Source organism: Zonotrichia albicollis, chromosome 19 (assembly GCF_047830755.1).
Source record: "Zonotrichia albicollis isolate bZonAlb1 chromosome 19, bZonAlb1.hap1, whole genome shotgun sequence".
NCBI classification, from domain to species: Eukaryota; Metazoa; Chordata; class Aves; order Passeriformes; family Passerellidae; genus Zonotrichia; species Zonotrichia albicollis.
Genome location: NC_133837.1, coordinates 3,906,867 through 3,919,984, shown reverse-complemented (window position 1 = coordinate 3,919,984; position 13,118 = coordinate 3,906,867). Strand labels below are relative to the sequence as shown.

Here is a 13,118-nt window from a genome sequence, read left to right as displayed (position 1 = left end):
CCTGGCTCTGTGCTGGCCCTTTCTCGTGACAGCTCCTGCAGTGCAGTGCTGCTTCTGGAAAGCCTCAGACTCAAACTGTGGACTCAAGACCTTCCTAAGCAAAAATAGAGAGGTTGCCATTTCTAAAACCCTGCTGGTTTAGGAGGTGGCCTTCATTTCAGTTCTGGGTGTTAAAGAAAACATAAAATTCAAGGAAAACCTGTAGTGAGGCTCACTTCACCAGACCAAGCTGGAACTAGCAGCTGTAAGATTTTGATGCAGGTCCTTCATAAAAGGTTAAAAAACAGCTTATGTAAAGTTGGTTTTGGAAGACAAGAACAAATGACCTAGCAATCTGCAAAACAAAACATTTATTCTTAGAAAAAGTCAGTTTATGTACAGCAAGCCCCAGAGCAGGAGGAACACCCTGCAGTCTTCAGGACCCTTCCACGGTGCCCTCTTTGACAATGACCCGAGCCAGGTTCCGTGCAAGGGCGAGTCTCAGCATTTCCACTTTGGTTGTCTCAACATCATCATCCTGCAAGGAGCAGAGCCTGGGTTAGAGGACTGCACCCAGTGATGAGCTGGAGCCATGGTCTGGCTCAGGGTTGGGAAAGATGCAGCTCAGTGAGAGGTATTTACCTGTTACAGGGGCCTCCTGAGAAGAGCAAAACCTGCATTTCCTACTTAATAGCTCAACCCCAGACAGCACTTTTCATTCCCTGGATGCTACAGGGCTTTGCATGTGCAGCAAATAGTTCCCTGTTCTGTGCCTGGAATGCTCAGAGCCAGAGCTGCTGGATGGCAACACCTCAGCTCTTCATTGCTCACAAAATGTGCAATTATTTATCTTGGAAAGGCATCACAGTGCAGTGCAAACCATCAGAACATGAGGAGTAGGAACACTCCTGCACTGGGCTCATAAATACTTCAGTCTCTTATTGATGCTCTTATTTGACTGCCCTGAACCCACTGTGCCAGCCTCTAGGACTGGGGCTGTGCCTCTCCTATGACCTCACCAGGAACATAAATGCCGAGTTTCCCTCCCTGACCCTTCCCACAGCCCTCCTCTCTTCATTATCCAATTGTCCTCAGAACTGAACAGGGTTACCTGGAATTTCTGCTTGTCTGGATTCCCTGCTGTCAGGTCTTCCAGGCATCGCATCAGCTCGTAAGTCTGCTCTGCTGAAAATATGACCTGTGGAAATCAAAGTATTTACTGAAAAAGATAAAATTTAGAGAATCACACAGGTTGAGAAGATAGTGCAGTGTAAGAGAATGCTTTTACACTCCCACAGCTCCATTCTGACCCCTGAAATCACAGGATCCAAGGATAATTCAGGCTGGATGTGACTTTGGGAGGTCTCTAGTGCCACCTCCTGCACCAAGCAGGGTCAGCTATGAAGTCCAAGTGGCTGCTCTGGGTCTGTAATTGCTGAATTATTCTTTTCTTGATGGATCTTAAAGAAAAAACTGTGCTTAGAATTGGAACAACCTTCAAGCCAAGTACCCAAAGGAGCTGAACGCAGTGTGTGCTAAAATTACCAGAGCAGATGAATTCCACTGCTGTTGTAGCAGCAGGGAACCAAAGTAAGAGTCAATTTATCCCCTCGTGGGTCCCCGTGTGCTCCCACTGCCGGCACACTGGGAACCGCCATGGACAGCTCTGGCAGGAGCAGGAGGGTCCCCACTTTGAGCTCCCTTGTCAGGAACAAAGAAGGGGCTCCCGGGGGGCTGTGAGCAGGACCTGACCTCCTTCTGCTCCAGCAGCGGCAGCGCGTCCGTGAGCAGCGTCATCCAGAAGGAGCAGGGCGCGATGTGCGCCGTCATCAGCGTCAGCAGCAGCCGCGCCGCCTCCGCGAAGCGCTTCTCGCCGTAGAGCCGGTGGAACTCCCGGTACTTCCCTGCACAGAAGGAGCCCTCAGCAGCTGGGCCTGGGAGATCCCTCTGCTCCCACAAAGAGCCAAAAGGAGCCCAAAGCAGCCCCTCGGGATTGGGGATCTGGTGCGTGAAGGAAGGTGACAACAGAGCCACCCTGAAAGGGCGGCCACGCCCTGGGTTTGCTGTTCTGGGTGAGCTCCGGGGTTTGCATCAGACTGGTCAGGGCTGCTGCTGCCTCAGGCTGTGTCTGCAGGGGAGCAATGCCCCAGTGGCTCAGAGCAGAGAAAATGTCCTTTTTGAGGTCACAGAGTATCAGGAGGTCTGAAAAGCTGCACCATCTTCCTTGGTTGTTTAAATGGAAACTGGAATCTCTGTTAGCAGGGAAAGTTCTGCATTTGCTAAGAATTAGTGAGATCAAGATCCAGCATGAGAGAAGTGGCTGAGGATGGACGTGGGGCTCCTTCTGTATCCACTAAACTGTCACAATACTGGAAGTTAATGATTCCCATTCAGATTCACCTTGACTAATGCTTGAGCTCAAGGCAGAGACATGGGGAAGTTGTCCAGCAAAGGTAACCAAAGGTTCTAAAAACCTTAAGGGAAAAACAGGCAGAAATATTTTCAGGCCTTTGAGGATTGTTTAGAAACAGCAGAAAGGGAAAAGGCTTCTCTGGGGCTGACAGTTACCAGATGATGCTGGGCATGCAGAGCTGAGGGATTACCAATTTGATAAATCATGTTTAACTTCTAGACCTAGCTTAGGATCAGCTTTAATGAAGGAAAATCAGTTCTGGTTTTGTAAGCTGGACCAAGTGGAAACAGATAAAGCTCACCCTCCCTGTAAGGTGGTATCAGGTAGAGGGGAGTCAGTCCAATGCTGACAGCTATTCCAAATTCCTGTCAGATTCTGGCCTACTCACAGCATCACAGAAATCAATTTCCTGTTTTGGTCCATGAATCAAAGGCCAGAGCAGCTGCAGGCAGAGGGCAGGTTACCACAGCCTGCCCTGTACCAGGCAGGAGAAGGAAGCTGTGGTACCTGAAGGAAATGAGCTGGAGCCCTCACTGTCTCTGGCACAAGTGCTCAGTGAGAGGGCAGGGAGGGCTCTTGCTCCAGTGAGCTTGACTGGCACACTGAACCCACACACTGGAAACTCTGGAGAACTTGGAAAAATTATAACAAGGTCAACATAACTTAAAGCAGTGGGTTGCTTTTTCCAATGAATCCCCTAAGGTAGATTTGTTAGTATTTCAGAGCCTCTCAAGGTAGTGCTACAGTCTGGAAAAAGAAGGAAGAAGTTTGGAGTGTCAGACTTGGCCTGTCCTGCTCAGAGCAGAGCAGGAACCTGGTGTGAAGGCAGAGGTAAAGGCCACCCCTGGTACAATCTGCATTCACCGTTTGCTTTCCCCTCATCACTAAACCAGGAGGCAGCCAGATGGAAGAAGGCATCAGTGCAGTAATGCCCTGGAGTTCTCCAGAGCAGAGCAGCGCGGACCCTGCAGTCTCACCAAGGAACGTGAGCCGGTCACTGAGCAGCATGGACGGGCCCAGGTTGTCAATGAGGTCCAGGTCAGAGAAACAGCCCTTCTCACAATAGTCCTTGAGGAACCTGGGGAGAAAGGGGAACACAAGGAAAGCTTAGAGGGGAGGCCATCGTGCACATCCATTCTGTGCCTCATAATCCAATCCCAGAAAACCTGAACGGACAGTTCCATCTTAATCAACCTCCCCAAGGGATTCAGAAGTTTCTGGAAGTGGCCAAGGAACTGGTGTAATGTGTATTTAACAGACACTCCATTGATTCTTCTGCATTCTGTGGTAGTTGAGATCTGTTTTTTAAAAGGAGTAAATGAAGGAAGGCAGGCAGGAAGCTGAGGCTGGTGGATGCATAGCTAACACTCTCAGACCATAACAAAAGCTCTGTTTTTCTGCTGTGTAAAAAAGTTGATAAACAGCAGGAACAAAAACAATGCTGAAAGCTTTTCATCTGTTTTGTCACAGCCTCCATTATGCTGCTTTCTGCAGAGCTGCTTCCTGTGATTTTTTTTTCATCCTTCTGTTGCAGGAAATGTAATGATTCCCACTCCCTCAAATAACAAACAAAAAAACCCCCAAACCTCAGATTAGCAATCTCTCACCACTCATTTTGCCAGTGTTGAAGACAGAGTGTTGTCTGGCCACCTACCCAGAGTGTAATTTCAAAATTATACTCTAACTATGCAGGGATTGGTCTCTGCCTATTTCCAATTAGCAAAACCCACACAACATGGATTGCTAGAGATTACAAAGCACACAGAGTTGCCAGAGCTTTTGCTGAGGCCTGAGCCAAGTGTCAGTGTTGCCCTCACTTTGATAACAACCCTCCCACTCCAGGAAAGGTCAGGAGTTTTGAGAGGCTCATGCAAAGCCAAGGACACGATAAAATCACTCATTGATACAAATTTTTAGTAGAAACAATGAGATTTTTAGTAGAAATGGTGGCTTAAGTGACTCCTACTGGCTCGTTTGGAGGTGAGGTGAACTTGATTATAAAAAATCTGCTGAATAAAGCACAGGTGGGGACAGGCCCCTGGGTCACTGGCCAGCCCATCAAACAGCTCTGTCCCAGCAAGTGAAGGGCAGAGCACAGAAGCTGTTAAAGAAATGTTTATCCAAGTAAGGTCTAAGGGGGTTGGACTCTCAGATAAAGTCAATCTGTTTTGCCTCTAGATGTCAGGAAGGAAAACAACACAGGGAAGGCACGGCTGGGATACTGCAGGGGACAGCACCCAAGGGTGTTGTTTTCTGGTCCAGCAGAAGGTGCCTGGCCCCACCTGCAGCAGTGGGAGCTGGCCCCTGGCACAGCAGGCACCCTCCCTGTGCCCAGGCTGGCTGGGAGCTGCTGCTCAGCCCCACCTGTCCGAGATGAGGGTGGCGAACGCCGCGTCCTTGGCGCGGATGCTCCAGGACAGCGCCGAGCCCAGGCGGTTGTTGCGCAGAGCCTTCATGGCCATGATCTTACAGATGCTGCGCACTGGGGGAGCACACAAGGCAGGAATTAGTGCCAGTGGGTTCAGCTGGAGCACTGAGAAACAGAGAGACTGAAAATGCAGCACCTTGTTCATGCATCTGCCTCTGCTCACAGATCCTCAGCACCTTGAGCGCCTTCTGCTCCGTGCTGAGCGGGACGCGCTCGATGTGCAGCTCCAGGTACACGCGGCCGAACTGCGGGCAGTGGTCGAAGTAATCCACCCCCAGCTGCCAGAGGCTGAGAGAGGGGAGAGATCACCACCATTCCAACCCCAGCAATCTTCAATGAGCGCAACAGGAAAGGCCCAAGGAGAATCTGAGCCTGCATTAATAACTGTTAGCTGTGATGAACTTTGCACTCAGTCCTGAAATGGCTTTTCCTTTCTACCTCACACCAGTTCCCTGTAACATAACTTTGGAATGCCACGACTTTGGAATGTGTGCAGCTGCTAAGAGCTTCAGTGCAAGGCACTCTGCACAGTGGCTGTGCCCAGGTCATGGGGTGTGAAGAGTTCTAACAGACAGCTTTTGTCTCCATTCAGGAAGGGAAACGTGCCAATCTTGTACAAACCCTGAGGGACACCTCTGCTGAATCCTAACAGTGGCTGCTCTAAGTTTTGCCCTTTTACTTCATGAACATGCAGTTATTTGTTTGGCTGCCTCAGTCTAAGTCTGTCCTATAAGTAACAAAACAAAAGGTGATACCTGTGATGGGAGAAGAGTCCTGAGGCATACTCCAGCAGGAGGAATTCACGCATATTTGAACCAAAACTGGGGGGAAAGAGAGCAAATATCCAGATATTATTATTTGCATCTCACTGGAAAAATCTGATTACTTTATTTCACAAGTACTATCCATTTCTGCAGTATGTTTCCTTTTGGTTTTGTTTTTTTTCCCTCTGGGCTATCTTAATCAGCTTTATTCAAATAATGCAAATAAATACTTACTAGAGATTGTGAGACTGCAGGAGTTTGCAGTGATCCAACAGGTCAGTCAGGTGAGCCACAAACCACCAGTTGCTCAGGACAATGCTGTGTTTGAAGCAAAAGAAAAAACTAAGCCTAACACTGCCAGGGACTGTGTCAGGTTTTCCACAGGCATTTCTTACCAATACACAGCTCTGTTACAGTGCAAGGTCTGGCTGCAATGTCCCAGACCTAATGGAATACTTTTAATTGCTGCCAGCTTCACTTATTTTTGCTAAATTCTTGGCAAGGATGTACCTGTACCTCTGTACCCATACCCCCGCCCCAAATACACAGAAGCAATACTGCAGAACTAGAGAATCAAAACCTTAAAACTCAACCTGCATTCCTTGATCACTTGATGCATCTCAAATTCAAAGGCTGCCATTAAAATCATGTCTAGAGGCTCAGGGCTGCTCTCTCCACCCAGGAACAGGTCCATACTAGACTGTGGAACAAGATGACAAGACAAAAATGCAAAAGCAAGACATTTGTTTGGATGTAGCAGTTATTTTATAGGAAATACTAGGTCATGGAGGTTAAACACATTAAGAAAATGGAATTGTCCTCATTTTAGCATAGGGGACTGGGAAAACAATTTGCAGGAACAAGACTGGCAATGTTATGGCACTGAGAAGTGACCCATTGAAAAATGGGGCTTCAACAATTATTTGTCAACTTTATCACTCTCCCAGTCCTTTTACAAACTCCAGACAACATCTTACAGGCATCTAGTAGCTGTAAAGACTTTTCCCTATGTTTTTGTTTCAGTTTAGTGCTTGAAACAGTGGAGACTATTGGAATATTTGATTTCCTACCTGTGCATAGAAGCGCAGCTCCATCGGCTTCACCGTGGGGTGGGAATACAGGAGCCGGGTGACCAGGAAGTGATACCAGGTGGTCATGAGCTCCTTCTTCTCCAAAATGGCATCCTCATCTCCCAGCAGGATCTAATGGGACAGAAACACAGCAGGAATGCTGCACACTCAGTGATGGACACAGCTGCACTCCAGCTCTCCAGAGGCATTACTCCTGTTCTGCAAAGGTGAGGATTTATTCAAAATTACCTAACAAAAATCTTTCTCACAGCTCAGTTTCCAAATCAGCCTTAGAACGTTGGACAGGGAGAGAAACCCAACTGCCCAGGCTGGCAAATCATCAACAGAGGACAGGAGATGTATTAAAGTTACTTATGGCTACACTGGGCCCCTGAAATCCACAAGGATAGATTCAATACTTTAGTACAAAGTTTCCTCTGTTCCCAGCAAAAACACACCTTGCAGATGGACTCCATGTGGGGATTGGAAGCAAAAGTTCCATCCTGTAGATACCGCTGACATTCCTCGTGCCAGTGCTGCCACTTCAGCTCCAGCTCTGTCAGAGTCTGGGTGTTGCCAAGCTGAACAGAGGGAATAAAGGAATACAGGGAATAAAGGAAACACCAAATCAAATCACACCAAGCTTTTGGGCCAAACTCACAGTAATTCCTGATAAAAAGCTAAACATGAGGCTGCCTTTCTGTGTTCATGTGTCACCTAACAGACTTTTATCTGAATTGTTGGGTCTTTGGGCAATTCAAGAACACAAATATTGTTACTGTAAAGGAGTAAGACTGAGATGTTCTAATAAACTGTTACAGGGGACACAACCAGGTGGCTTTTCCCAACAAACTACATGAAAAAACACACTTTGTACATACACTGGGCACAGGCATCTTCTTCATCAAGTCATCCAAGATTTTGTACATGTTCATGGATGCGGGATTGGCACTGGCTTCCTTGGAGAGCAGGTGCCGTGCTTCGTCCATCCGGCCTTGGAGCACAAAGACATCCACCTGCAAAAACCCCCTGTCCATGAGCTCCACACTGGGCAGGGTTATGGAGCACCCAGGAAAGGGATCAGAGGGACATTTTAACCTGTAACTCAGGCAAGGGAAGTGGAGTTAAAATGTTTAAACTGCAGGCACTGCTAATTCAAGTAACAGTGTAAGGCTTGACCTCTCTGGGCCATGAAGGATGAGGAGGGAATGAGAACGGCTCCATCCTAAAGCCCACACAGGCAGACAGCAATGAGGTGGTGTGGCCAGCAGGGAAGAGGAAGGAAAGCACAGACATGAATTCCTGTTGTTTAAGAAGCTTCCAGGGGGTGACACTCACCACGTTCCAGAAGAGCTTGTGCTTGGAAGGACTCTCGCTGCTCAGAACCTGGCGGACCATGCTGTCCACGTCGCACACGTGCAGCCGCACCCAGTCCAGGAGGCGCAGCAGGAGGGGCCCAGCTGTGCACACACATCGCCCTCTGTCAGTGCCCAGGGCTGCTCCCAAACTGCTCTCACACATTTGGTCACACTTTGGCATCACTAGATGAGATTTACTGACTGGATTTCATCTGCCACTCCCAAATTACAGAGTTCCTTAAGCAAAGAGGCCCTGGGAGCCTCTGGCAGGTTTTCCTGGGCCAACACGGTCCAGTAGAAAACCCAAACTTGGAAAAAATAAAAAGTGAGCGATCCAGATCATAAACCTTGTCATGCCAAGAGACAAACAGAATATTTCTGTTTATTTTAGCATCATTTCATTATTACTAACTGAATATGAGGAAGAAATATGGCATTGGTGATTAATTTAGGTTAAGTAATCTGTAATTTGTGAATCTCTCCTGAATTCTGGGACTGTGTAAGTAGCACATTTGTTTGCATAATATTATTTCCTTCAGAAATTATTTTCTACTTTAAAATGCCAATGTAAACAGACTAACTTCAAAAATGGCAACCTAGAATTAAAGGAGTTGTATCAGACCTGTGTAAATGTCAACTGGCATCAACACATTTGATGTTTAAAGAGATGTTTAAGCTTATAAATAAAATAGATTGGCAACAACTTTTGATATCCCTTCTCTTTATAACCTTTCTGACAGAGAAACAATTTAAATCAGAGTGAGGAAGAAAAGTAGAAGGCAAATTGAATAGCTTGACATAATTCAATATAAAGAAGGCAATTAACTGAGGCAGAAGTGTATTTAAAGGCTTATTGACACTCTGCATATCTCTAAAACATTAAACTATGACACAGTGAATATGATACACATTTTAAACAAATAAATATGCAAAGAACAAACCCCCATCAGTCTTTACACAAGGATAGTTCATGGCTCACCTGTAGCTGCTTCCACAAACAGAATCTCACACAGGTTCCAGATCAGCTCCATTGCAGAGAGAATGGAAACCTGAAGGAAAGCAGGGCCAAGCTTCAGAGCCAGTCATTATTCCAGTTGGGTTTTTTAACCACACAATGGCATCTGCTGTCCACAGCAATCAGTTCTTACAGAGAAATATCACACTGACAGTTCAGAGATAAAAATTAAAAGACACACGCCAAAATTTCACACTTTTTTAGTCAGAAAACACTGACATTGTGTAATGAAATGCAGCAATAATCTGTCACCAATGAGCAACCTAGCTGGTCTTATTTTCAGCCTTTCTGCACTTTTAAGACTCAATACAAACATCAAAGGAAGAAAGAGCAGCCAATGAAGCAACAGCACTGCAGCCAGGACAAAACTGGTGTGAGCACTCTGCTCCTCCCAGGCACTCCCGTGGATGTGAGAGCTCACTGTGAACACCCAGGGGCTCAGATGCAGCTGACTGGAATCGGAGAGTTTGAGAGGTGAAACAGCACATAGCAAGTCTGAAACATTTCTTGTCAGCTTTGGGATGACAAGAAAACATCACATCTACAACAGCAAATATGTTTACAACATGGCAGTGAATTGAGGTGTTGGGCATCTTTATTGCTTTAGACGTACAGGAATTACCTATTTATTTCCATTTATTCTTGGTCATGAACTGTGTCTCATATACAAGGCAGAGTTAAATCTGAAGTGCCTGATGCCACAGTGGTGGCCTGGTGAATTCACCAGCCAGTAATCCACGTCCAACCTGACAGGACTTACCTGAGTGCTGTACTGGCCTTGCAGGGCAGGGTCCCGGGTCGAAACTGAAGGAAAAACAAGGAAAGTCAAAGAGCAACATATTTACATTTGACAGCTGCTTCTGAGCTTTGACAGCTTTCCATACATCTGCCACATGAGATACAAAAAGGCTCCAAGTCCCCAGAAAATCAGTTGCAATACGGTGGGAGAAAACCAGTCCATGACCAGATTTACAAACCACCTTGGAAATCTCCAGCATGGAAACAGAGTCCTGGTAATTACTGAAACCTACACATGCTACTGTACAGCAGCTGCAATAAGTTACCATTACTATCCTACTTTCATAATTGCAACTGGTGTTTCCTTTTCCTGCAATAAGAGGACAAACAAACAAACTTACCAGCTGCCTGGTGCATGTCCTCCATGCAGGCTCTTATCACTGACCGGTAGTTTTTACTCACTTGAACCAATCTGCCAGACACAAAATGACTTAGGTTGGAGGGAGCTGTTGGAGTTTTAGTGTGATGCCCCCTATACCTTGCAAGTTTCTCTGCGGCAGCAACTCCCAGACCTGGGTGGATCCATCTGGAATCAGTGAGACTGTGCCACACTCTACCAGCGTAGTTATTGGAAGGATCCGAGCCTTGATTTGTAAAATCCCCCCAAAATGGTCATTCTATCTGCCCTGCTGCTGAATCCAGAGCTGGTAAAAGCAGCCTGGCCAACGGCACTTGTCTCACCGGAGGCGTTTATCAGCCCCTGGTGCTGGTCCCCGGCTGGAGAAGGGGCAGCCGCTGCCTCCCCCTCTCCCCATCCACTCACTGCGCCTTCCGCGACTTCCCCGCCAGCTCCTCCTCGCTCCGCTGCAGCCCCATGAAAATCCCGTGTGACTCGTTGAAGAGTTTCCGCAGGGTGTGGATGTAAATGTCCTGGTCCCTGCGGACCACGAAGACGCGGGGGGAGCTCGGTGCTCCATCGCCGGTAGCTGCAACAGAGCCCATCAGAGCCTGGGCAGCAGCGCCCGCACTGCCCTCACCCCAGAATCAGGATGGGCATGGGGAGCGGGCAGGCATGGGGAGCGGGATGGGCATGGAGAGCGGGACGGGCATGGGGAGTGGGACGGGCATGGGGAACGGACAGGCGCGGGGAGCGGGATGGCCATGGGAGCGGGACGGGCATGGAGAGCAGGATGGGCATGAGAGCGGGATGGGCATGAGAGCAGGACGGGCATGGAGAGCGGGACGGGCATGAGAGCGGGATGGGCATGAGAGCGGGATGGGCATGGGGAGCGGGACGGGCATGGAGAGCGGGACGGGCATGAGAGCGGGACGGGCATGGAGAACGGACAGGCGCGGGGAGCGGAACCCACCTGCGCGGCCGAACAGGGTCTCGCACACCAGCACCTCCGCGGGGCCCCAGGCGAAGCAGAGCTGCCGGGCCGACGGGTCCGCGCCCGGCACCACCTGTGGGGGGACGGTGTCGGTCAGCGGCGCCCCGGTCCCGCACCGCCCGCGGCCCCGCAGCCCCGGCCTTGCCCTGCCCGCCCATCCCGCACCACGAGCGGCGGCTCCGTGTCCGGCTCGTCCATGGCGGCGGCCGCGCTGCTCCCGCTCCCGCCCGCCGGGGCTCCGGAGGCCCCTCCGGGCTGCCCGCGCCGCCGCCTGCGCGCCCCGAGCGCCCGCCCGGCCCGGCCGCTGCTGCCCCGGCGGAGCCGCCGCCCGGGGACGGGAGGGGACAGGGAGGGACCGCGGGTCTCCGCCGGCTCGGGGCAGGCGCCACCGCTCGCCCCGGAAGCGCCGCCCGCTCCCGAGGCCCCGCCGGGGCGGGACAGACCCCGCTCCGCCCCCGCCAGAGCCGCCGGCCCTGAGGGCTGGGGCGGGCGGGGACTGCTCCGAGCGGGCTGTGGGGAATGGATGGATGGATGGATGGATGGATGGATGGATGGATGGATGGATGGATGGATGGATGGATGGATGGATGGATGGATGGATGGACGGATGGACGGATGGACGGATGGACGGATGGATGGATGGATGGATGGATGGGATGGATGGATGGATGGATGGATGGATGGATGCCACCCCATCACAGTCTGCCTCATTTTCTTGTCAGGACAGATTCAGTGCTGGGGTAGCTGTGCAGTGATGTAGCTGGTCAGTCAGTGTTCACAGATTCACTGAATAGCTCAGTTTGGAAGGACCACAAACCCAGGTCCAAATTCCCTGCTCCAGCAGGCTCATCTCAGAGTGCATGGCACTGGGTTGTGTCCAGACAGTTCTGGAATATCTCCAGAGGGGAAGACCCCGCACCCTGTCTGATCTCTGTCCAAGTGCACAGTCACTAGCACAGTGCCGTTTTCATGCTCGCTTCATTGAGTGATTGCTGTGGAACAACCCACGTCTCCTATTTCTTTATGCATGTCAAACACGTGCAGGCTGAGAAACCTCTGGGATGTTGAAGGTGGTGCTCTCTGGAGCTCTTGGGCATTGATAAAGCTGACAAGTCAAATTATGTGCTCTGTTTCAGTGAGTTGCCTGCAGGCTGGGGAAGGACTTGTAATGAAGCAGGATTGAAGCAGGAAGAACCCCCTGTGCCTCAGTCACTCACTCAGGGTCCAGGAGAGGTCGATATCCCCTGGACACGGGGCAGAGGTGCCTTGTGAGGCTGCTGGAGGCTCATCACCTTTCTGTTAGCGCTGACAGCTCACCTACCATGGCGCTCAATAACCTGGTGTGATAAAACACTAACAGCATCCTGCTCCTCTCCTTCCATTCTGCTCTCCTCCCCACTTCTATGGACTCCTCACCTTTTGCCTGTGCTAGCCAATAAGCAAGTTCTCCAGAAATATACTTTTTAAGACAAGTGTTAGCACTGCAGTTTTGTTGGTCTTACAGCTGGACCAGCCCCTCTTAGGCTGGTGCCTTCCCAGGACACTCACTAAAAATTAACTTTTCAAGAAAATGTAAATCATTTGCTGTCCTTGTATGACAAAAGCTGCAACATTCCATGGCTAAATTGCCATTTTTTACTTATCAGCTGCTGCACCATCATTTCCAATAAAAATAAAGCCAGCAGTTCTCTGGGAAGAGCATGTCATGCAACCAGTCATGCTGGGAGAAGGAAGTGGTGTCTCCTGAGGTCAGAAGGAATGAATTTTTGCAGGTAGAACAAATTAAACATTCTGAAAGCTGCTTGAGAAACTGAAGACTCATCAATTTTAAACCCCTCACTGTTTATCATGGGTAAGGGTCTGTGTTTGGTTATTTGAAGATGTGCCTGTATTTGAATCTCTGCTGTACAAAGTCAAATTCACCTCTTGTCTTACACAATGGTGCTGCTCTGTGCTGCAGAC

At 49.5% G+C, this 13,118-nt stretch overlaps 1 protein-coding gene across 1 annotated transcript; it reads right to left on the bottom strand.

Moving 5' to 3' along the window:
• Positions 1 to 335: 335 nt before the first annotated feature.
• Positions 336 to 11,597, bottom strand: NUP85 (nucleoporin 85). The gene is made up of 19 exons (XM_074554780.1): positions 11,322 to 11,597; positions 11,136 to 11,229; positions 10,589 to 10,751; positions 10,167 to 10,237; positions 9,788 to 9,831; positions 8,992 to 9,061; positions 7,993 to 8,114; positions 7,536 to 7,670; positions 7,113 to 7,235; positions 6,655 to 6,786; positions 6,178 to 6,284; positions 5,819 to 5,902; positions 5,576 to 5,641; positions 4,957 to 5,108; positions 4,757 to 4,874; positions 3,370 to 3,470; positions 1,732 to 1,883; positions 1,091 to 1,177; positions 336 to 517 (listed from the first exon to the last, which is right to left on the bottom strand). The coding sequence occupies exons 1-19, from the start codon at positions 11,352 to 11,354 to the stop codon at positions 416 to 418; spliced, it is 1,956 nt and encodes a 651-aa protein (XP_074410881.1). The 5' UTR covers positions 11,355 to 11,597; the 3' UTR covers positions 336 to 415.
• Positions 11,598 to 13,118: the final 1,521 nt, after the last annotated feature.

Bases quoted from the DNA above. Each gene is read 5' to 3' on its own strand.
- NUP85 (XM_074554780.1), bottom strand. From the start codon at position 11,354: ATGGACGAGCCGGACACGGAGCCGCCGCTCGTG. The intron at 6,787-7,112 runs GTGTGTTTTTGC...CTGTCCCATTAG, and splicing joins ACATGGAGTCCATCTGCAAG to ATCCTGCTGGGAGATGAGGA. The intron at 6,285-6,654 runs GTAGGAAATCAA...CTTGTTCCACAG, and splicing joins AGCTGCGCTTCTATGCACAG to TCTAGTATGGACCTGTTCCT.